The sequence below is a fragment of the Syngnathus typhle genome, linkage group LG12 (assembly GCF_033458585.1).
Source record: "Syngnathus typhle isolate RoL2023-S1 ecotype Sweden linkage group LG12, RoL_Styp_1.0, whole genome shotgun sequence".
Classification (NCBI taxonomy): domain Eukaryota; kingdom Metazoa; phylum Chordata; class Actinopteri; order Syngnathiformes; family Syngnathidae; genus Syngnathus; species Syngnathus typhle.
Window position 1 is genome coordinate 5,022,137 of NC_083749.1, and position 24,362 is coordinate 5,046,498.

At 43.0% G+C, this 24,362-nt stretch overlaps 1 protein-coding gene across 4 annotated transcripts; it reads right to left on the bottom strand.

Moving 5' to 3' along the window:
- Positions 1-56: 56 nt before the first annotated feature.
- Positions 57-23,308, bottom strand: pdlim5b (PDZ and LIM domain 5b). 4 transcript variants are annotated; one of them, XM_061294039.1, is made up of 13 exons: positions 23,152-23,308; positions 19,681-19,783; positions 12,606-12,757; positions 8,718-8,748; positions 6,648-6,667; positions 5,539-5,687; positions 5,394-5,421; positions 3,822-3,985; positions 1,843-2,023; positions 1,469-1,649; positions 1,197-1,317; positions 989-1,104; positions 57-793 (listed from the first exon to the last, which is right to left on the bottom strand). In XM_061294039.1, exons 2-13 carry the CDS (start codon positions 19,774-19,776, stop codon positions 704-706), a joined length of 1,329 nt encoding a protein of 442 aa, XP_061150023.1. In that variant the 5' UTR covers positions 19,777-19,783; positions 23,152-23,308; the 3' UTR covers positions 57-703. The 4 variants fall into 4 exon arrangements, with proteins under 4 accessions (XP_061150023.1, XP_061150020.1, XP_061150021.1 ...); XM_061294036.1 differs by lacking the exon at positions 6,648-6,667 and adding an exon at positions 8,057-8,565; XM_061294037.1 differs by lacking the exon at positions 6,648-6,667 and adding an exon at positions 8,057-8,565 and having other exon boundaries at positions 23,157-23,284.
- Positions 23,309-24,362: the final 1,054 nt, after the last annotated feature.

The window sequence follows — 24,362 nt, forward strand, 5'->3', positions numbered from 1 at the left end:
CCTTTTTACAGGGTCACTATGTTTTATTTTGCTACACAGACACATATACAACGGTATTACATAAGTCTGGTTTTATTCCACTCATAAAAGTGTGCAAGGCGCATGAAAAATGGCAGCTTTGGGAGGAATATATTAGAGTTGTTTTATGTTAATACAAGAAATTCTGCTGGGATAAATTTGCAACATTTAACGCAAATCCATATAGATGTGGTATGGGTAATATCCGAATCCAAAAATAGGCAATACCATTTACTAATTGATTTAATAACAATTAATGGAAAAATATATTACGAAATAATACTAACGACACACAATCATCGGGTATTTTATAAAAAATAAAGGATGCTTGTATGTTTAGTCTGTTACAAGTTGTGCTTTCAGTTTAATTGTATTGTTCATATACTGCATAATAGCATAGAAGTATTTTTGTGACCCCTGAGAGGCTGGACACATCATCACACCATCATATCCCTGCTCTGCTCTGTGGGAAAGCAAAATGTCCCCCGTGTTAAAATTAAACCAAGAACCGTAAGAGAAAGTTGGCAGACTCTTGAAATGCATCTATAAATTGCAAGAAAATAGAAAAGGAGAAACACTGGACCCGTTATTATTTAACCTGTATACACGTGAAGTAACTTTAAATATGTCGGATTTGACTCTCATATGAATGTAGCTATTGCTGGAAAACATTGCAAGGGGAGGGTCAGATATTGACAATGTGGGCATGTTTCTTGCACAAAGGCTTGTCTTTCTTGGAGAAGAAGGGTTGACCTTCCAGATTGGCGGTGCACACCTGAAGAGAAAGCCACACGTACACACAACGCCTCGGTTGTTATATGTCCCGTCAACTTGCGTAAGGGTTAGTTGTGCTTGGACGTTTACTCATTCTTGGGATTCTGGGTAAGATAACCTCAGAGTTTTTTTTCCTAGCTATTTTGAATGTGTTCCAGAAATACTTTGAATTAATTCATCAAGGTGGGGCACCTACCGCGCACACAAAGCAGGTGTCATGCCATGTGAATCCTAAAGCCTCCAAGAACTTGTCTCCCGCCTCAATAGGGAAGTCACAGCCATGGCAGTTTGTGCCAAACAATTTGTAGTAGTCTGTAGAATAAATGGCGGCACACAAAAAAAAAAAAATAGAAATAAAATAAAAAGCATACACAGCATACCATGAATGTCCTATTTGAATGTACCCATTTCACAGTATGGCTGCCCATCCTCCATATGAAACATGTTGCCCCGGATTGGCTGCTGACAGGCCGAGCAGACAAAACAGGACACGTGCCAGGTTTGCTTCAAGGCGTTCATGATCTCCTGTGAACCAACACCGAGGAAATGTTCGAAAGAAATGGCTCAAAACGAAATGAATATACACACCGCTCTATTTTTGTATCACTTCAACAATACCAGTGACTACTTTCCTATTGACAGTTGCCGACCGAGAATATACAATCCAGCAGCTCACCCCCAGGATCTTCTGCTGGCAGAGGGCGCAAGTGGGAGCAAAGAACTGCTCGTAGCAGTGCTCGCAGTACACCTGGCCTTTTTCCTCCACAAACCCGCAGTCTGTCAGGGAAGAGTGGCAGTGGGCGCAGTTGAATTCCTCAGGGTGCCAGGACATGCCCATGGCTACTAGGAAGGGGCCCCTGTTTAGAAACAGTCAAATATTAGCCTCAAAACAGGCGTGTCAGAAAAGTCCCAGGACTGGCGTTATAGAAGGGTCAACGTCGCTTCTAACAGTTCCTTTCTATTTCACTATATCACAGGTAAGACTGATTTTGTGACGCATGTCCAGGAACCTTGTGCGATGCTTTTTATTTGAAATGTGTCCATGACTACCTGATGACGTTATTGCACTTGCTGCACATGGGGGTGCGCGTTCCGGCCGGGATGTGCTCGGCTCTCTGCACCACAGAGTTGAGGTCCTGGGGGTGGGGCTGCGGGATGGGCCGGTCTGGGCCTTTAGGAGGGGGATTGGTAACCTTGCCGAACGAAGGGGCTGCGCCACCCTTGAGGAAGCCTAAAACAAAGAGAAGGATTGGTGGAGGGAGTTGTTGAATGAATGCGACTACTTCATCTTTAGGGTCAGAGGTCGCGATACGGAATCGGTTGAGGTGGTGAGGTTAGTTTCGTCAGAAAATGTTTGACAGTCTCCCCGTCTTTCCTTGCGTGATTCACGAGACCTCTCGAGCTCGCAGAGCAACCCCACCCACCACAGAAAGGGGATCAAATTATTTTTCCCACCGAGGCTAAAACACATTCCCGCAGTCAGCGCGGACACCTGCGAAAATAACGTCCCGCCTTTCGGCTTAAAACAAATGCAAGGGATGCACTATGCTCTGTCTCCTCTCCGCTTTCAAAAACATTTCCAGGATGGAGGTGGCTGTTTTTCTGCCCTCGCACAAAGAGCTGGAGGGAAACGTGACAAGACCCACCACTGGGAAGGAACGTTACGAGCCAACGTTTGAGAAGTCAAGTAACGAGTGTTTCCTATACTTCCTTCCTTGAGGGCGGCCTGTAAAGATTCAGTAAATAAAATAAGATACGATTGACGGGATGAGTAGACCTGGTGAACAAAGTGTGGATGGCAAAACGGCCACGTTATGACGTTATGTGAGGGCTAAAATAATTTTAGGATGAAGATATCTTTACTTGAAATTCATTAAAAATATTCAAGCGGTACAAGTGTAAACGAGCTGTTTGAATCCAAGTTGGTGATGAATATCTCACTCGCTGACATACCTTCAAAGTGTATCACGATTGAAGCGTCATTTCGATAAAAGTGTCACGGTTACTTTGAATGTCTCCATGCCGAATGTGCACCGCTGGGGGGAAATTAGCTTTGGGCGAGGGTTCTTATCTATGACAAAAGTTCCTACGCTGAGAGAGTAAAGAGCGCAGGGTGGGAGGGAAGGCTTGGTGGGAGCAATAAAGCAATGGTGTCATTGCAGTTAGGCTGCGTGAGCGAGATAAGGCGTGCGAAGTCAGCGTGAGACGACAACAAAAACCCAATCACAGCAGGAGTCGCGTCTCTGTCTGCTCTGCTCAAAAGTATCTCCGTTTGATTACAGCTGCATTTCTTATGAAAGGATTATTAGGCTTATTCCAAAACATGTTTGAAGTGCTCCCATCTGGAATAGGCATTCATTCTGCAACTCATCTATATTCTGTCTGTGAGCAACTTTATGCTATTTGTTGGCCCGTCGATGGCATTTCCCATGATATGGAAGAATTAAGACAAAGCGATGTAGTTGTTTTAAATACACAACTTGTAAATGTCTTTGATGCCACGCGCGTTGACATAAAGTCAAGTGTGTTAAGATGGCAAAAGAGTCTTCAACTGTGGCCTCCCTCTGGTATCTTTCAGCAGCCACTCCACAAGAGGCCTCACCATGGAGGCATCTTGCTCACTTCACGTTGCTGACTGATGCTTTTCATCAAGTACAAGGTCTGGTGAGAGTGTGGGTCCTAAATAAACAACAGCGTTCCTAATTTCATAATGTGTTTAAATAAAAGGGATCTGGAGGAAAAGCCATCTGAGCTCATTAACGGAACACCTCAGAGTTTTCATACCGCCCGTAATCTTTAAATGGTTTCGCGCTGGGAATTAACCCTGCTGGGATTGTTACGGCTGAGCTGTTTGGAGGTACGACAGCGCTCTCTGGTGGAAAGAAGGACTAGCTACACTCGGTTTTGTATAGAGAAGAGTGGTTGTAAAACTTTAACACATGAGTTTTAATCAATTCAAAAAAGGAATACCGAATGATTTATTGTAAATATATGCATATATATGTATGTACCATGGCTCAATAAAGTACCTGACGGGCCCCCAGGCTGATAAGAGAGGTTGTTCTGGGCCACGGGGCTCTTGAACGCAGAGGGAGCCACCACAACGTTGCCGTTCCGAGGAGGCGTTTGTTTGGAGTATATTTTGGCTGCAGGCAAGGTGTGCACACTGGGAGAGGCTTTTTCCAAGACATCACTAGGAAATGAAATAATAATGGAAATAAACACACAATCGGAATAAGACATTTTGTACAGACAAGGCAAGGTAGGGTCAACTTAGTAGAGAACTTTTTTTCCCCCAAACATAATAGTTTATACCTGGTCCGTCTATCAATATCCCCCCAATAAAGTTCAACTCTTCTAGTCTTTATTCTAACTTTTATATTAGATTTTTTTTTTTCCTTGTCCAACGCAGTCAGAGAAAAAAAAATTGTACAGGTTATATGTCACAATAATGGGAAAAAGATTAAATGATTGATATTGGTCTCTAAAGAGTCAAAAATCATCTTGCTGTAAATTGTATCATGCAAATGATCTTGCTATACACTAATAAGAATGTCTTGTGTGATTCCTTATGACACACGTGAAATCTTTCTCTACATCACCTCATTATAAATAGTCACACTATATATATACACACAAATCACTTTTTTAATATGTCTCACTGCCCTTTTTGTCAAGTCAATACAAATCATGCGTCATCGTAAATCATGTCATATTAAAAATGCTATCTTACTGTGCCTGTCATGTTAAAAATGTCTTATGCTACATCACGTCGCAAAGAAATTGCCTCACGATACAATATGTCAACATTAAATATGGAGTCATCCCGAAGGACTAAAAGATGAAGCAAAGACAAGAAGGAAAGAATAAAAGAGTTTATTGAGAGGAATTTGTCAAGGATTGACAAACGTATTCTACAGTGGTTAGAGGAGAAAGGCTTCAGAAAGAAAAAAATACAGAAGAAAAAAATAAGTGTGAAAGTGAAGAAGAAAAAAAATAAAAAGAGAGCGTCATGGTGTCTGTACTTACAAATATGCACCACAATACACTGTTACATTGCATTGGGTCTTTTGTGTGCGTTTGAAAATGATCTATCAGGTTGATATGCCGTAATATACAAAGGAAAATAAATAAACAGCTCCAAGTGATGCACAGCTACACATTTAGCACCTTTGCGGAGACGCCATGATGCCAATCTCTGAGCTTGTTGTACTTGTGCTCTAAAACTTCGGGGTCCAACTTGGTGGCCCTGATTCACGCCACCACACAGAAATAAAAGACAAGACAAGACAAGAGAGGAGAAAAGATTGGAAAGTGAAGAGAGTGAAACCAAAGAGGAGGCGAGGCAGGGTGACAGGCCGCCATGATGTCATCAGAGTGACTCTTGCCGGTTGTTGGTATTGAATATGGTTCGTGTTAGTTTTGGCAGGTCTACTTAATTACTCATATTTTCTGTGAATGAAAAAATTATGGCCTTGGCAGTCAGCTACAGAGAACATTCAATTTAAAACAAATCAATGCTGTCAACTTCCAGGGAGATTTCTCCAAAACTAAATTAATTTAGGCAATATAAAATTGGACGAAGAGACAGACACACTTACGTTTTTCCATTGTTCTCGGGAGCGAGCTCTGCAAAAAAAAAAAAGAGAATGAATTTATACTATGTATTGATATAATTCAACATATTCCTATTTTTCATACAAATATTATATTTAAAGTAATAATGGTCTAAAATTTTACACTCACCATTTTCAGTGCCAGTGAGCTGGGCCAGGATCCGGAAGGAGCGGGACTGGGCGGTTCCGGTTTTCGGGTGCCAGTCTTCCGTGTCCTCAATTAGTCGCTTCTTGCTGGCTTCACTCAGAGCAGCTGCGTGGTTCATGTCCAAATCTTTCCTGTGTGTCGATCACAAAGTTGTGTTAGGTCAGTGGGCTATTTTATTATTCATCAGACATGGTGAACATGCTGGAACTCGTGCTCACACTCGCTGACGTGGAATTTAATTTACAGGGTATCTTTAGGTTGACGAAGCCATTTTTAATTTTACAAAATAGTGTTTTAAAGTTTGTAAAATCTAATTGAATACTTTGCAACGCTTCAAAATCTGAAGATACCCTGAATAAAAAAAAAGAAAGCCAGTGATGGTGTTCGACCACAAGATGGAAACAAAGCGCTTCATAATACTTCACTCGCTTCACTCCATAAGCAAAGTTTACACCTGCACCACAGGCGTGCGATGCAAGACGGAAAAAGGCATCCAAAATTAATAACACTCTGTCTTATGTTGAATTTCTACCCTTATGTAAACACGCCTGCCTCACAATGGAGAGCTTCTTGGTTTGAATCTCTGCTGAAGCTCTTTTTGTGGCGTTAACATGTTCGCCTCCCAGTGCACAATAACATTCACGTTAGCTTCCTGAAGCATTTCTTTCGTGTTTCCATGCGCGCAGTCTGTTAAAAAGATCACGTCTGTGTCAAGTGAAGCAAAGCCACCGCCACACGTCTGGCCGCTCTTAACAGAAGCAGTGATTGCGTGGGCCTTGAATAAACACGACACGAATAGAAACAGATGGAGCCGTTCGTGAGCTTGTCAACACGGCTGGCTGTACATATTTAATATAGCTAGTGATCAGTCTTGAGCTGATATCTGCCTGTGGTGTGTGAATATATTAGAATCAAAAATATATTACATTTTGACATTATTAAGCGCAGTCCGCATATATATGGGCCAGGTTGCTATGCAAGGGAACACCAATAAAATAAAATAAAAGTGCAAACATGCCGCTGTTAATCATAAACCACAGCAATGTGCAGAAAGTTACTGTAGAAGATAAATGATCATTCACAGGACTAACTTGTCGGAATCTCCTTGCACCTGTGAGGGGAGGGGAAAAAAAGCACAAAATTGGGAAGGACTGAAGCCAAGTCGGCGCATTGATCGTGCCATTTGGAGAAAGGGGGAAAAAAAAGCCCTTCTGAGAAAATGTGAACACAGAAAAACCACAACAAAACATGCAGTAATGGATGATAGATGATGTGATAAACTTGGTTCTTCAAATGTGGATAGACACATTTTTGCTTTCATATTTTTTGTACCCTCAAAGTGTGCCCACTTAAAAGCTGTGGTCATTTGGAAATGGAGACCATAAAAGAAAAAAAACGTAAAAACTCCACTTACCAAAAAAAAAAAAAATACACAGCTGAGGTCTCATATTTGATGTTTGAACCTAAAAGGGTAGACGATGATTTTTCCATTGACTGCTTTGGAAATTGCCTTTGGAGATTTATTTCTTAGATCGATGTCTGAAAGCTGGTGCTATATACAGCAATCCTATAAATTATCCTGAAGGTGGTGTCCCAATAATTTGATCTTCTGCTCACTTTTCAACATTTGCTTCACCTCAAAATGCACAGGAATTGTCCATTACACAATTTCCCACATACACATGCCAAAATCATGTAGAAAGCCTCTACTACATACGTCACCCTTATATTCTGGAATATCCTAACAATATTCTTGCCCATAGAGTCTGATGGAATTCTGAAGGGAGGGAAAAAAAAATCCTCACAGATATTTCACAGACATTATTTATGACGGTAGTATTAAGCCCACTGCAGATGAAGCAGTCGCTCCAGCTTGTTCCGAAAAGAAACTAAGCTGCCAAGATTGAGCTAAATCATAAAACTAGTGCCAAGGCAGCGGTGAGGTAGCATGAAGTCCAACACTATGTTCTCCTTCCAGGACCAATCCCCTGCCCAATACTTGGACAAGATGAGCATTGTGCCTCTTGTGAAAACACTGGTGATGATTGAGGCTTTTTGGGGGGAATACGGGCGTGACGCGAGACAAAGCCGAGCGTAACGTTTCATTTTCTCCGGTAGCATAATATGCGGCCTCAGTGAACCGCAGCTGTCTCTGAAACCACCTACTAGAGCGCACTTAACATACGTACCAATTTTTAACTTGACTGACTTTTATGATCCGCATGACAAGGGAAATGTTTACTCTATGTGCTTACTGCGCGTCAAGTTCGTGGTTTACGCCAAAAGACCGACACAGCTAGCTGACCACGACGCTTTAACGGTGTATAGTACCAAAGGTGGCCTGTGGGAGGCAGTGTGGTGCCACAGGGCATACAAACTGCCAGAAAATACAAAGAGCAAGAAAAAGTTGGCAAAGGAGAAGAAATTAAAGTAATAAAAAAACAATCAGCCTTTAGAGTTTACAGGAACACAGGATGAGGGTCTGATTGATGGTACCTACCCATTGAACTGCTCCGACAGCCCCTGGCTCTCCAGGAGGCCTCGCCTTTGCCCCATGGCCACCTCGCAGGCGTTGTTGTTGGAATAGAGATTGATGGGGGAGTTATAGACGGATGGCTGCGGCACAGAGGGCTGGGAGGGAGGGGCCGTCACTCTGCCAGGAGAGGACGAACTGGACGACGAGGAGGACAGGGAGCTGATGGTGGAGCGAGTGGGACTAGCCTGGGGAGCCAAAATGGAATCTGGGGCGGCGAGGTTGGACTTGATCGGGAACGGAGGTTGCGGGGGTTGAGAGAGTGGTTGAGCTGGCGTAAATGCCGACGATTCGGAGGGGATGAAGGCCACTTTGGGGGCGGAAGAAGGCGTCGGAGAGCCTCTGTCGCCCCCAAATGGTCGGGCTGTCTTGTTGTAGGCGGGACCGGCCTGGCTTGACGGCTTTGAGTATGTGCTGCTCGGAGCCGTGTGGGTGATTGGGACGGGCTTAATGATTTCTTGAGGCTCAACCTGCATCTAGTGGAGACACACGGCATGCAGCATACACAAACACACACACGCAACAAAACATTGACACAACACCACGTGGCATGCAAAGCTCACCGACATTAACTCAGAAGGGCACAAAGTTTGTGAAGAAGAAGTCACGTTAATATTTGACACCATACCTGAGACCCGCCTTTGGCTGCACTTGAGGCTCTGTGAAGACAGAAAGAAACTCAAATGAAAACAGGCTCTTTTTATAAACTAAAGGACAACGACGCCTGCACCTCCACTTGCTGTTTCCACTTAGCAGCTAATAGAGACAAAGCGGATTTTCCAGCGTACGTACGGAGCAAGGCCACGCTGAGCCAAAGAAAACGGCAAAGGGTGTCGAGATCAAACGGCGCACATTCCATGAGGAAGATGATGTGTGTGACATCAGAGTGGCTTTCACACCCTATCTTTTCTCAGAGCAGTCTGACAAAACACGAGTAGGGTGGTCCCGGTGAACATCTGCTCAACCAAGCCTCCTCTGCTTTTTGTCTCACCGACTTGACAGCTTGGAACCAACTGGACCAAGTATCCACATGGACATACTGTACTTTGGGGAAGGGAGAAGGATCATGCGTGTGGAAATAGGCGCGCATTACGTTATGTAATGTGTAGTGTCACTATTAAAATAGTTATAATGGAATACAGACCATCATTTATTAGTCATTACTACCACCACCTACCGACTTCAAACATTTTTTTTTTACTGCTGTCAAGTCATAATTGCGTATTGTCTTAACACATTGTATCTGAGTATTATTTTTTGAGATTTTAACATCTTTGAATTTGTTCTGGAAAATTGAACAAATTGTAGAAATTTGGCTCAAACGCTACAACTGCAAGGTTGAACCTATCCGTGGCTAAATAGCTCCATTATGTCACTCAATGTGGGGGCAATGACAGCTAAGAGACGTTAAGTGCTCCTCATCAACCTTGACTTTGCAATTCCGTCACGCTCACGCATACAAAAAGATATCCAAAAGGAAAGACTGGGGAGGTTAGGCGAAGGAATAAGCCTTGAGGGGGGATAAGGCAGCATTTCCATCCTGTCGGCATCTCGTCGAGAGCCAAGAGAAACAGTCTGGCGTGCGGCATTTGACTAAATGATGGAGAAGGTAGCGGACGCGCAACCCAAGTTGATAGTCGACTGATTAGAGCGGAACCTCCGCGTAACTCTGACTTCAAACATCTGCCACTATCAATTAGCTTCCATTAACTGGCATATTTTGACGCAAGCGCGATTTGCATTGGAGGCCCAACAGGTTGACGAATAGCGGTCAGTTGGAGAGGCGGGAGTGTTCCATTATTGGATGCGCTCCCGTTCGCTCATTCTTGTCTTCCGACCGCTACGCCACAAATGGCAGAGGCAGCCAGGAGTCAGTGGGGGATTCAGGCATTATTAGACTGTCATCTCCTCCACCCCCAAAGTCGGAATTGTGGCCGAGCCATGGCAGTGGCGCTGCACGGATATTCAACCCGCAGCTGTATTGGACCTTCTGACTCGGGATTACAACGCTGTGTTCCGGGTCACTGATTTCCATCGGAATGTCAGCGGTCGGTCTGAAATCAGTCATTCTTTGGATTGAAATGTAAATATTTATGAAATCCTTTCATGGTTTTGACCTAGCATCTGCAACACAAGTTTCTTGTTCAATTTGATTATGTGTGTTTAAGCAAATCCATGTTTGGGGAAAAATAGAAGACAATGGGGTTGGAAAAGAAAAAAAAAAAACTTTCTTATGGATAAAGTTCTATTTAAAAGAGAGTTTTATGCTTTAGCTCGCTAGCTAGCTACCTCGGATGTTTTTTGAACAGCAGCAAAATGCAAAAATGAAGTTTGAGGTGATGGAAATGAGAGCCTTAGAGGAAGACATTTCTGAGGTACAGAATTTTTAATTCTTTTTTAAGTCATTGTATTCAAATTTTAAGCTTACGACGCATTTAGCTAAGTAACGTCGTATAAAAGCCGAGGATGTGGTCTGTATTATCTGTCCCAACCAGGTGCTGCCAAATGCAACCTCTGGGGAGAGGTGTTTGATTACAGCGTGCCGCATAGTTCAATGACAATAAATAAACATCAATTATCATTCTTTCCTACGGCTACTTCCCACAGCTGGATTGCGTAACTCAAGTGTTGGGACTACGACAAAGCACGGCCATTGAAGTGCAGCGAGAAACTTTTGGTCGGTCGCATCAACTCAAAGCACAATTCAAGGGATCATAATTCGAGGAGGGTGTTATGCCATAAATCAACACAAATTTTAATTTTAAATCCTTGTTATTACACTTGTCTGTGACTCTGAGATACAAGCCATCTGTTCTTCTTGCCTATGATTATTTCTTAAGGTCTGATAGCCAGAGAAGATTAGACAAAAGTCAGAGTCCAAGTTTTTTTCTTTCACCTAGCAACAAGGGAATAACATCAGCATCAGTGAACCAGAGCTCTGCCCAGACAGTATATGGAAAGACTGCTCCGTTTGTAATACCTCAATGGGTGCAGGCTACGCAGTTTTGTCTAGCTTAAAAAGGCGTGTGACAGATGAAAAATCGAAAACATACAATTTATTAGTTGCGAGAATAGAGCATTTTCGGTATTGTTTGTTTGCGCTCTCGAAACGGTTATTTTGAGAGAAGGAGCTATTTGAGGGTTAATTTATGAACCCTTAAAGTAGAGGTTGGTTACGTGATCCGTTTGGAAATGGACAAAGGTAAACACCGTCTAGAGGCTGAAATGTCTACCTCTCGAGAGTTGGAGCCTGGGACTCAACCTTACTCGCATAAATCATCTTTTGGCAGTTTGGATGAATGTTATTACAAACCCGAGAGTCTTTATCTGCGAGGCTAAAGATCCTAAATCACATTCTGGGGACCGAGCTGGAGAAAGACAAAATAGCGTTTGCTTTTCGGGAGAATTTTAATGACACCCAAATGTAATGGTGCAAGGAGTCTTAAAAGAGCCTAGTGTGTATATATTTGGAGACCTGCACTTTATCAACACGGTGTTTTGATGTATTGTGCATCCGGTGGCCATAGAAGATTACACGCAGATGTGGCACGGAGCTATTTTAGGATCATTTTCCCACCATTGAGTGGCAAGGCTCTTTTCTAATTCCATCTGCCGAAAGAACAGGTCATTCAAAAAAAAAAAAACCTGGGACTTTTTTTCTGTCGTCACATTTTATAGCTTTGAGCATGTGCGTGCCATGCCATTCTTTTTTTCTTTCCCCCCGTTGAGCAATGTACTACTGCGTTTGGCACAAACAAACTGCTCGTGAACGCGTGCCATTTGCGTTTGTTAGCAAGTCGTCATCCAGCGAACAGCCCGCTGTTGTAATTTTGGGAGATGGTGGTAAAAACAAATCACTAACAACAGCACAGTCAGAGGCTAACACAACCATGCCGATGAATATTAAAGGGATCCTGTAGTGGAAATTTTACTTTTGAATTATTCGTATATATAAATTGGCTAAAAGTACCACACCTAAACCAATATGCCACTATTCTGTCTGAAAGACTATCTCAAAGCCAAAAGCTACTGTAAGCAGATCTGCAGTGAGTTTTGTTGAAAGCGCAGATTAGCATTAGCCGGCAGCGCTATCAGCATTAGTTTCTGATAAGTCGCACGTATCAGAATCAGTGGCGAGTTCTGGTCAGAGTTGCTCATGTGGTGGATGACGGTCAGTATCGTTTTACTATCGGCAATGGAATTCCAGGTCTCTTCTTTTTCCTAATGGGCAGAGCAGAGGAACACTTGATGCACTCGGCCCGACTTGACATAAAGCACAGCTGAAACCTCAGCTGATGACTTCAACAGATTTTGGGTCCGTGCGTGAAGCCGGCCTCTAAGAGCCTGTCTACAACTGCTAATTAAGAGTGCTAAAAAGCAGACATTTCATTGCCTTACAGATATATAGCAGATTCTTACTTTTGACATATTTTAAGACGATAATATGAAACGCTTGTGTCTACTAAGGGCATGAATTCCAAATGTCAACCCACTAAAACTTGACTGTGTTGGTTACCTCTGTAGATTTAGGCTCAGATTGCCCGTGCAGGCTTTAATCTTGTTCTGGGCTTCGAGGTGGTTCATGGTGTCAGTGGAGATGCCATTTATGGAAAGGATGACGTCTCCGACGCTAATCTTGGCTTTGGCTGCCTTTCCTCCATCAGTCAGCTGCGAAGTTACATGCAAAAAAATAAAAGTTACTATTTGCATCAAAGATTAGAATATGTAGTGATGGTGCAAATGTAATTTGGCTAAATTTGTGTGCAGTTATGTAATTTTCCACACAAATCAGACAATTCCGCTCAATAGCCGATTAATCGGAGTACAAGGATACCCAAAAACGCTGAAACATAAAATCCTGGCACTTGGGATCCAAAAAACTGATCACATATTACAATGAGAAGCTTGTCTACAAGGCGTGGCGTCGTCAGGGCAACCCAGCGTCGTGAATCACTCAACGCACCTTGTTTACGCACTCGAAACCTGTACAGCCATGCTGGCTCCCATCATGAAAAGAACGCTAATCATGACTTTTGCTCTCGCTTGGTTTCGACATATCTACGTGTGGCATCTCTCGAGCCTGAAAGACGAGGACGGGCTCCAGGATTTAGTCTTTGCTGACTGAGAAATAATTTTCAAAAACAATTCGATTTTTGGAGTCGGGGACTATAGCAATTTTTTCTATTTAATTGTTTACAGTATTTTTACAAGTTGAACAACAGATTTAAGGATAAAGTGTCATTTTCAAGGATAATTAAGAGTTCCCAAATGAGTCTGATGTTTTCCCACAAATATCACCAATTAAGAAGTCCCATTCCCACCATTACATTGTTTATGAAGAAATTCACACCTCTTCTCTCTCTGCGTTCAGATTAGCTTACGCAAGTCTTTCCACGGTTTAAAATAAGAAGACAATGGGGGCAAAAAAACAACGTACCATTGTTCTCGACTTCACAATAGCCCAAATAGGGGAAAAGGAGCTGGAAGGAATGAGGAAGGGACAGAGGTGGAGGCCAAAGCTTGCAGGGACACTGACTCATTTCTTTGGAGTCACGCATCCTCGGGTTCACTCGGTAGCCTCCGAGGGGGTGACGGAAGCTTATGTAAGTCTCTCGGAAAACCATGATGCCATAAAAGAGAGTCCTGAGGTGTTAACCGGTCACGACAATGACTCAGCCGACTCCGGCGCCTGTCCTGATTCACTTACTCGTAACGAAACGACATACTGGCAACGGGTGCCTCTTACTAAAACAGGAAACTTAACGGCAAAGAAAAGCTGTTGAAAGGCCGCTGAATGCGTTTGGATGGCTGGGTCCTTTGTCTTAACTTCCCAGCATTAGCGTGTTTGTGGGTTGTAAAGCTAATGGCGAGTGACAAAGAATTCTCCCCTTGTAAGGACCGGAGAAACAACAACAATGTGTAGAGCTATATAAGGGAAATTTACTAGCAGACTATTTGTGGGCACGAAGGGGAAAAATGTCTGTAATGTACTTTTATATATACGTGGTTAGCCGTGTTTAATGCCCAGCCTGCGGTGAACTTAATGGTCAGTTTTTCCTCACATAGACACAAAACTAATGAGTGTTACTGGCAGGTGAAGTCTGTAATAAATGTGAATGACAAGAAGATAAGTGAAGTGGAAGTTTGGCTGTAATGTCTGACAAAAGGGAGGAGGATGTTTTCGCAATGTGCTTCTGATGAATATCAGTGGATTTGAAAGGGTTTTTTTTTTATTCAAACGGGGACGTGAGGAATGAAACAAAGTTATTTTAATTTGATTTTAAAGTGGCTTCAAAACCATTCTGGACGATTTGGTTTTGAACAGAGGAGCTTGTATTTATATTTTGACCATCTGTTCAATAAAGCGATAAAAGTTTGTTGTTCTAACTAGCGGTGGTAGACTTTATGAAATCAGCTAACAGCTACACCTACTGTGTCATTCATCATTACAGTTTAGACCGCATGATTGATTGTTTTCACATTGTATAATATCAGCTGGTTTTGTTTTTTTTCCTCATTTGGAAGCCTGTTCAAATACCAAAACCAAACAAATTAAAGGTGAGCCGGCGTCCCAGCGCAGATTCCCAAAGAGTTTCTGAGACTGTAATGCCGAACAGCCACAGTACTTAAAAGTTGGAATCGGAAAGCGCAAAGGCTGTTTGAGAGGCTTTGTGTTACTTTGGCCCAAATCTTTTGAAAGCTCAAAAGAGTCTCTCCAAGTATCCAAGGGATTCAACTCACTGCTGTGGTCCGCTCCACACATACTTGAAAAATATTGCACAATACACGTTGGATTTATCCACTTTAAATCCTGTGACGAAGCACGATGAAGATGATTAAATTAGTACACTTTGCACTTTGATGTATGCGCATTTCCCCCGACTGTGAAATATAGATAACATATGGTTGTTTCTGTCGAGGATCCAACGAAAAACACTTTACCGGACATCAAATGAGCCCAGACAGATTAACGGCCTCCCGCCATGTGTCTTCAATCCGACAAAAAGGACCATAAAAAGAATAATATAGATCTATTTAAGTGTTTACTTACAAATACTCTAAAAGGAACGGCGTAAACTTGCACGCAATAAATTACGAGTGGATGATGGTGAAAGCTGTTTTTTGGCTTTTAACAGTTCGATCTCTGCTCTGTAGAGTACGCACGCCGCTGCCAAAACGGAATTCTTCACGATGCAGACGAGCTCGCTCGGGACTTTTTCACACAATGGAGAAAGAGGGCATTAAGTGAGATGAATGAAAGTACTTCCTGTGGAGGACACGGGCAACAGACGATATATGGCGAGCGCATCATCATTTGGAATGTTCCTAATCTTCCCCGCTGTGGCGCTTCCTGCCCTCCCGCCAGTGAAAGCGCGACGTGAGGAAGAAGGCCGCCGTCACCTCGAGAAGGAGAAGTCATGTAACAGGAAGTGCTTCGCGATACCAGCCCACATGCTTAAGTCGACTAAGATGGATGACCTTATATGGAAGAGGTTTGTTAATGGCACTAATGGCGAGGCCGGACACAACAATACAGGGGGCGCCAAATACTTCAGTATTCAAACATCCCAATTAAGACGTCAAAAAGCGGGTTCAACACATGGTTGTCATGGTTTGACGACAGCCTCTTATTACTTCAATGAAGCCTTTGGAAAAGCCGCGGCGACCTTAAACAGGAGCGCTTAGTCAAATCGCCATGACAACACAAACAAAACAACACAAAAGCAGCGCGACACGGCGCTTGAACACTGAACGCTCTGTAGTCCGCTTCAGAAACAACCCAGAGGATATGAAAGCAAAGGGAGGACGCAAAGGGTTCCAATCCAGAATTCCTTTTCTTTCCCTTCATAACACGATGTGTGTTTGAGCTTATGTGACAGGAAGCCACTGGGGGAAGCCAAGACTGCCGTGAAGGCAAAAACAGTTAATTGAATTTCTCTTCTGGCAAGTGGGCCTACTGTTGTTGCCCAGTTGAGCTCTAATAGTCGTCGGGAGCTCACGGCTTCGCGTTCCCTGTGTTGACAGACAGACAGACAATGGCAGTTAATCGGTGTGTAAAAAATTAAGAGCGCTATTTATAGACCGGGCAAGGTTGTCGTGTTGCGGAGCTTGTTTGACTGCGACTGGGAAAAAATCTCTTCATTGCTGGTGGTGCCATCGAAGGTTTGGCAAACAGATCACGCTCGCATTAACTGTCACAATCCTCCAGGCCGAGTTCCAGTTGAACTGTCTTTACTTGGACTCTCATTAGAATTAAATGTTAGCACAAAATGAGTCAACAGAGTCCTGTTTAATGACTTCAGGGCAATTGCTAAATCAGGAAGCGTACATATCCAAGTATGGACGCAGAGGCTTCAGAGGAGTTATGGCAACCACTCAATGGCAATTTATTTTGGCTATGTCTAAGAATGAAAACACGAGACAGATCATGCTGGGAAGCCACTAAATACATAGTGGTAGAAATGACAAGTACACAGACATGGTGACTAATAGCACGGAAATCAAGAGATTCCAAATAAACGGACCGGCAGACAGCATGTAGTCTGGCAGCAAACATTCAAGCTGTTTATCTTAACGTTTTCCTAGAAAACTCCGTAATGTTGGTTGTGTGGGGGGAAAAAAGGGCTTAGGTAGGTCTTCATTGCTTCATGATAACAAACAATTACCATCAATGAACGGATGAATAGCATCAGTGTTATACTTGAACACAAAGAGTGGAGCAACACACAGAGACAGAAAATATAACAATACTCACAAGCCTCCGATATAAAATAAATATTACCGGAACATCGGACCACCCTCATACATTTTCAAATTTCTGTGTTATTAGTTATACAGTATAAATGTATATGTATGCACTGAATTTCTCACATCACACTAAAAAGAAATGACTAAATTGGGGAAACAGCATAAAGGACTGATTTGTTTGGCTCTAATACATACAGTATTTCTGAAAAACACTTTTTTACGTTGCTGGTGTGGAAGCCACATATGCCGTGATATTGTGTACAGGACGCATACATTTCCAGGAAATTTTCTACACCCTCAACAACATTTGACTTTAATAATAGTGCTACGTGTAATCCGACCTATGGAATCCAGGCATTCGGTCTAAAACACATACAACAGTGGCTTGAGTCTGGCTATTTTTTGTTAGTATAGTAAGGTGATATTTTCAAACCCAAACACCTATTGAATGTCCACTTTGCATATTTTCCCAGCGGAAAGCTGGCCAGAAATTTAAATAAGCATGATGCACCTCTCTAACATGAGTGAAGCAGACAGCACACACCAGCATATATATATATTATAACCACAAGTAATTTGGTCCGTAAATCATCCAGAGGACACGGCGGGTTCTCGGTATTCCATTCACAGAGCAGATGCGCATATGTTTATGATCAATACTGATCGTTTGAAACAATGTCTGGTCACGCTGGGACACCGCACTCATTATCATATATGGTACGTCGAGGCATCGGGGTACACCCGTCTGTGGTTGGTCCTATACAAGACCAGCCTTCCGTAATTTGCCCGAGAAAATCAAGTGTCTGTAACGTGTGGTGAATGACATCATAAGTCTTGTTCTACATACTGTACTGCGAGCGGAGTCTATTTTGCACCGTGAACCGTGAAATAAGCTCGTGGTCCGAGCAGTTCTCTCCTCACTCATCAAAATCAGGAAGTAAATGAATGTTTAAAATCAATGGCAGATGTTTCCGTATCTCAATTCTGGATACACGCCTCACTCTTGAGCAAACAACACGATCACTTTCGATTGACATCCAGGTCATAGGTCATGTTCCCTTTCTCTAATGACAACTTGAATGTTTTGAAGTCTTCAAAACTTGTCTGATGTGTTAAGCCTTTCGAAAGTATCAGCTGTGGGACTCCAGCTTGCCCTTGTTTTGTTTTCAAACACCAGTGACCTTCAAATACATCTGACCCATGCGAGGCAGCCCCTCCTCCTAAACGCAAAAAACACTGCACTCTGGGCCCCACCCCTCCATAGGGGGCCACATTGTTGCGTGAGGGGACGTGTTTGCTTATATGGGCAGTGGCTGTGCAATTGAGGCACCAAATTTGATTCAATGATTGCAGAAATGTTAGCCCCCCCCCCACCAAAAAAAAGGGCCTTCAAACAAGAGCGAACCTGAAATCAAATTGCTCTTTCCAACAACACAAAGAGTGGGCCCATAATCCTTCCTCATATTTACAAAAATGACTTGCATTCTTGTTTTTATGTCTCACTTGGGAGGTTGCATTTTCCGATAAGCGAAAACAAACAAGAGGAAGACTCCTTCCTGGCAAAAATGACATCAAGCGGAAATGTCAACCATTCACATCCACAGAGAAGAAAATATGTTGAACACAGACTAACTACTTAATTCAAGAAATGTTACCCACCATTACTCCCCCTTGCAAACTCAGCTGACTGCTTATTTTTAACCCAGTGGCAAAACATGACAGAGTTAATCCCGGTCACGTTCTTAACAACTCGTGAAACTTTTATGAGTCCCTCCACATGCCTCGCGTACACACACTACGGCACCTCCAGAAATCCATAACAGTCCAACCGATACGCCATCAATCCACACGTGTTTCTTTATAATCGCAGATTGATGACAAGTATGCTGCGTGCCGGCGCGACAACATAATGTCACGCATTCCAAGTTTATCTCGGTGGAAGCGGGACAAAAATAGGCCGGGCTGCTCGGCCGGCCGGCCGGCCGGCCTGCTCCAATCATGTCGGCAACTTTGTACTTAGAGACGCTTAAGTGTTCCTCAAAAGAAGTCGAGCTGTAACCGATGCTGCCGGCGACAAATAAACAGCTCGCGACCTCGGCTGTGACACCGAGATTACGACTTCATAACAGGAAGCAGTCGACTAAAGAACGCGGCGCATTCCACAAGAATCCGATCCTCCTTTAATTCCTTGGAACAATCAAGCGTGTTGCACTTCAAGCCCTCACGCCAGTGACATAAACAGTAGACCTATGTATAGGATAGGCAGTGACTCCTCCCTTAATATTACTCTAAAATCATGTGGCCCCCAATAGTTATTACTGAACCACAGCGGCTTTCTGAAGTTTCCATCATATGGCAAATTTAAGGAGAACTTTTAGATGCTCCAATGTGGACCTAGCATTTAAAGTTGACTGTTTTTCACATGGGGGCCAAGCACTAGCGTAACATCCCTCATTTAAATGACCAAAATGACAGCAAATTGTGGTTCATAGGAGGACTTCATTATGCTCGGTAAATGCATAGAGGCGCTTAGAAAGTATAACAATCATGGCGGAATTTGTAGCATTGGAGTTCGTTCCATGGCCAAGCTAGTAATTCACTTTACTCGTATATTAAATCAATTTTACACCATTGAAATTGTCATAAAACTATTCCAGGCGCGACATAAAAAAAAAACACTACATAAAAAAATCGTCAAGACAGCGTAATGTTTGATGTCTATTCTCGTCAATGGCAATGAATGAGTTCATCGAGGTTTCTTTAGCACTGAATATCACACGCAAGTGTAGCACGGATGGGCCACAAGCCCGAAAGGTCACACAGGAGGCGTAGTCACCACTCACCCGTGAAATCGTAAGGGGAAGGCCGAAGTCCTTCCCTCCTTGTAGTCTAAAGCCCCACGGGGCCGAACCAGCCAGGGTGACACTGTAGTTGCTCATGATTCACCTGAGGGACACATAAGAAGATTTGATTAGATAGGATCCATCAATTTTTTTTTTAATTTGTCCACTTTGGGTCGCTGTTTGGCTATAAAGGGAGGAACCTGGCCCGGTGAGTGACGTGGGGGGAGTCAGGGAAAGCTGAATCAAAAATGAAGACAGTCATGATATTTCTAGATGGCTAAAACAAGCCAGTATGGAGCCAGATATCGTTTAGAATGTCGAGTATGGAGTCAAGGGAAGGATTTGGAAATGAAGAACGGCTTGGCAATAGTATTCTCTTCCTTTCGACAGACTGGGAGACGCTTTGGCTGCAATCTCCGCTGTGGTCTAGACGATATCCTGGTTGCTCTGCATCCATAAAATCCATTTCGTTAGCATACAAATGCCGATGAAGAAATCAAAGTGTGGATTGGAGACACACCCCGGGCGAATAAAGCCATGCCAGGGCTCGCTTTCCACTGAGTGCCAGCTTCATTTTTTTTTTTTTTTGCGGGTGGGCCAATTTGAATGCGTAGAGAAAAAAAATGGGACAGCACCAAATGTGCACACACATGTGCACCACTCCGATTATTTCACGCGTGATTAAGTTTCAGCCCTGTTTTTGCATTCCCCCTGAAAATTGCAAGCGCTGGGACAGGGTTAAGTGCTGTCACATGTTCACAGTTGAAGAGTTGGATAGAAAATTGCCTTGTCATATTTACAGAACACCGCTTGGGTTTGAATACGTCGCCGTGTGGATTTTACGACGGCGTCCAGCGGAGAGACTGCGTGAAATCTGCCACAGCGCTTGTGGAATTATTGGACCTGTGACCTGTCTGACAGGAAGGGTGGAAGCTGACATGAAAACATGACATCATTAACGTCACACATGACAAACGTAATTACATGGAAAAAGGGTCGGGTTTTCAACAAACAATTGGGACTCCCCTGATCTTGCCAAATTTGAAACCTGCCCACGGCTTTCACAACACTCTGGCGAGGACTTAGTCATGAACGATGCCTTGTCATCTTCGAAGAATGTCACGTTGCGGTTTTTAAGTGCCTCCTTCTGGGGGCACGCTACCATCTGTCGCGGTCTGTCACCTGGTCGGCCTCATCAGAGAACCCTGAAGGTCCTTCCAAATAGTAAATGGAGGGGAGGCAACAAGAAATTAAATCACATGTGAACATCTATTGACTATTTATATCTCCCACTTTTACTCAATGTGACCAACATTCAGCTGTGGTGGGAAAAAAATGGGATTTCCGTCGTGGTTAACATAGTTCCCCCTATACAGTAATTTTGGTAGACATGTTTATCATTATTAGAATAAAAAAAAAATCTCAAGAACCAATGCCCGAAAAGATTTTGGTTCATTTTGTTTTCCCTATTTTTGCTTATCCTGCAAAGTGTTTCCGGTTGCTACCAAATTTGAGTCGAGTAAATTGGGCGGGTGAGGCAATACACCAAAACATTTGAGTTTTCACCATTGTGTGATGAGACAGATGACTCGCTGGAAAACAGGAAACTGGATTAACGCAACTATAAAATCTTTCACTCGCCACTCAATAGCCACACCCTCCCATGTCATGGTAACGACAGTTATACTTGATGTTGACCCTGCAAGTACTTAATTCAAGGTACAACTATATTCTACCGTATAAGACCAAAACGTTTATGTATAATAAATTATATGTATATAAAAAAAAAAATCACACTTTTTCAAAATGGCTGAGCCCAACAGATGACTGACTTTTATGAATAGACTACAACTAAGCGAGTTTCATAACCCACTGGGAAATGAGGCACCTAATCTTGATAAGAACTAAATTGCAGTCTATCAGATCACACTGAACCAGGCCCACATATCATTTCACAAACTCCCTAATATGGAGAAGACAAACATTGCGCTCATGTCGCTGCTTGCTTTTGCATTCACCAACAATGTCGTGCGTAGACATGAGCGGTCACGCCTGCCGATGAAAGAAGGCAGTGCAGCGGGCATATTCAACAAGCGGGTTCCACTTCATTTTCCTGCTAACGCTCCACGTCAGCCTTATCTTGAGGAATAGCACTTTACTGCACTTTGTATTTCAGCACGTTCACACCCAAATAAAACAGAGGTTAAAACAAAAAAGACATCTGCCTAGTTTAAAAAAAGACACGTTTTGGAATACATGTGCATTGAAGCGATCTTGTTACTAACTTCGAGTGGATTCTTGAGTTCTATAGTAGTGCCAAATTACATTTTTCTCTGCTTTAGAAGTTCTACTCTGTATATTTTTAAACCCTACATGCTTGTGTAAATCTGTAATAAACCCAATGAAAGTTCCACACATTTCTGAGCAGTTTATTGAAGCTATAAAAACCTCTCAGGCCACTCAAACAATATTGCTCCGAGTGCTGTTCCCATTAAAATGAACGCACTCTATCCATTCAAATTGAGTTGTTGAATGCAAAAAAACATTCGCAGCCTTGACATTATTGGCCCGCTCCATTGCATGTGCCAGATTGCCTTGAGGAAGTATTGATTAAAAGGAAAACATCTGAGTGAGTTTCGGTGGCTGTGCTCATACGTCATGCGCATTCCACATGTCAGGTGGCAATTTGGCCTGCTTACATCATTTTATGTCCTCACAAAGTTCATTTCACATTCCATTTATGACTTTTACATGCTGTGGATTAAAAACAGAACAAGCCTTAGACTTCTTTTCATTGATCAACGCCGCAACCAGACCTTGTTAGACTAGAAACTGTCAACCAACCATTTTTGGCAGCAATCATGGTGTTGTTCATGACCTCCGGTAGGACGTGTTCTAACCCGAATTTACGAGACGGCCTTTGTGCATATTCTGATAACACTGATGTATTGATGCCAGATTCTCAAATTCAACACATTTGTGCCAAAATTCCACCTGACCTCCATCACTGTGAAATATAGAAGGGGGTGGGCTAGACTTGACAAAATTTAATTTTGCATGTACTTTGTTTCATGTGCTTGGTCAGTGTAAATTAAAATTAAAAGCAATAAAATGAAATCTAAGTGCTCAATATGTACTTTCAGAGGACCAGGCACGCCCACTTAAGTCATGAGACAAAGTAATAATTAGATTTCTGTTCCCTTGTCTACACTAGGATTTAGCAAACTTCTTAAATTACTCATCAAATAACATGTGTGAAGGCCATCGCCTTCACACAATTAAACCAAAAAACTCCCATTTGGCTTCCTTAGTGAAAGTAAACTAAAACTCCTGTAATGACATTAATATTGCTTACCCTCGTCCCTAAGTCATTCAGTCGTTCAAGTAAATGAAAATGTCCAAAATGAAGCACTACGGAGGCAACAGGAGTTGAGAATTCTCCCCGAAAATGTTGCCTCGTGCGGGGCTTACCTTGCCTTTGCGGAGCCGCTCTCTGCCGGTGCTCGAGGGAGGAAGAGAGACGCGTCGGGTCAGTCGGTTCTCAGTTTGGAGGGCAACTTACAACTGACTCCAGTGAGCGGAACTGAGACTTCCGCGTGTACGCCAGCCTGCCGGTAGGAGGGCCGCCGCCAACGAGTGAGGCGGAGAGAGATAGCTTGCCCTCGGGCGACACACAGTGGCAGGCTGGCGTCAATGAGCAGAAAAGCACACTGGAGTGGACTTTGTGTTTTCTTTCAAATCTATATAAAATAGAAATATCTTCATACCTTTCAAGGGTGACTCCACAGGGATTCCACAAGAGGGCACTATTTCCCCCGTAGAAACGGCAATACCAATGGCAATCGTAGAAAACGATTTGCGTACTGCATCTTTTATGTTCATTTGGGGACACAAGGCGGCCACACATGATGTTTATGACGGCAAACTGTCTTCCACTGCCCCCAACTATACCGGAGCTTACTCGCAACAAATACATTATTGCGAGGATTTGGCTTTAAGACAACGCCAAAATAAATTAATCAACAGCCTTCAAACAGGATGTTCTCAGAGGGAAGTGTAGGTCTGCCCTCTAGTGGTCACCCCACAAATGGCAGGCAGTAATAGGATTTGGCCGGTCTTATGTTGCTCTTTAAAAAGATGAAATTCAGATCTAGCAAGAATGCAGCTGGCGGAAATGAATATAAATCCCTTGTAACCATGCCATGACACTTTATCAAAAGTTGTGTCTGTGCTGAAAGGCTTGTAAAGCTTACACAGACTCAGTACAGTACATTAGATGACATGTTTGCCTGAGGCTGCAGTCATTTGATTTCAGATGCATGTGAGCCATGTCAATATATGGTAATAACTTGATGGCAAGCTCAGCCAGCTGCAAATTCCCTTAGTGCAAAGCGATCGAACCGCTGAAGTGTAACAGTTCTTTACGTAAGGCTTCATGCAGCGCATAGAGTGTTCAATAAAAAATGTCAATAGGCCCCATTTAAAATAGAATTTGTATTCAATTTGCAGTGACCACAATGGAATTTGTCAATAATTTGAAACCAATTGGATGCAATGGAGCAAATTATTGTCTAGTAGCTTTGTTAAGTAGTAGACACATACCGAGCTGCGATAAAGATGTCTACAGCGACACACGGTGGTATAAATAGCCATAAAAGCACCACCTGGAAAGAAAAGAGGGC

Excerpts from the sequence above, each read along its gene's own strand:
- pdlim5b (XM_061294036.1), bottom strand. The coding sequence starts at position 19,776 with ATGAGCAACTACAGTGTCACCCTGGCTGGTTCGGCCCCGTGGGGCTTT. Across the intron at positions 12,758-19,680 it reads TTCCCCTTACGATTTCACGG|CTGACTGATGGAGGAAAGGC; the intron begins GTGAGTGGTGAC and ends GTAACTTCGCAG. Across the intron at positions 3,986-5,393 it reads CCCGAGAACAATGGAAAAAC|TGATGTCTTGGAAAAAGCCT; the intron begins GTAAGTGTGTCT and ends TTCATTTCCTAG.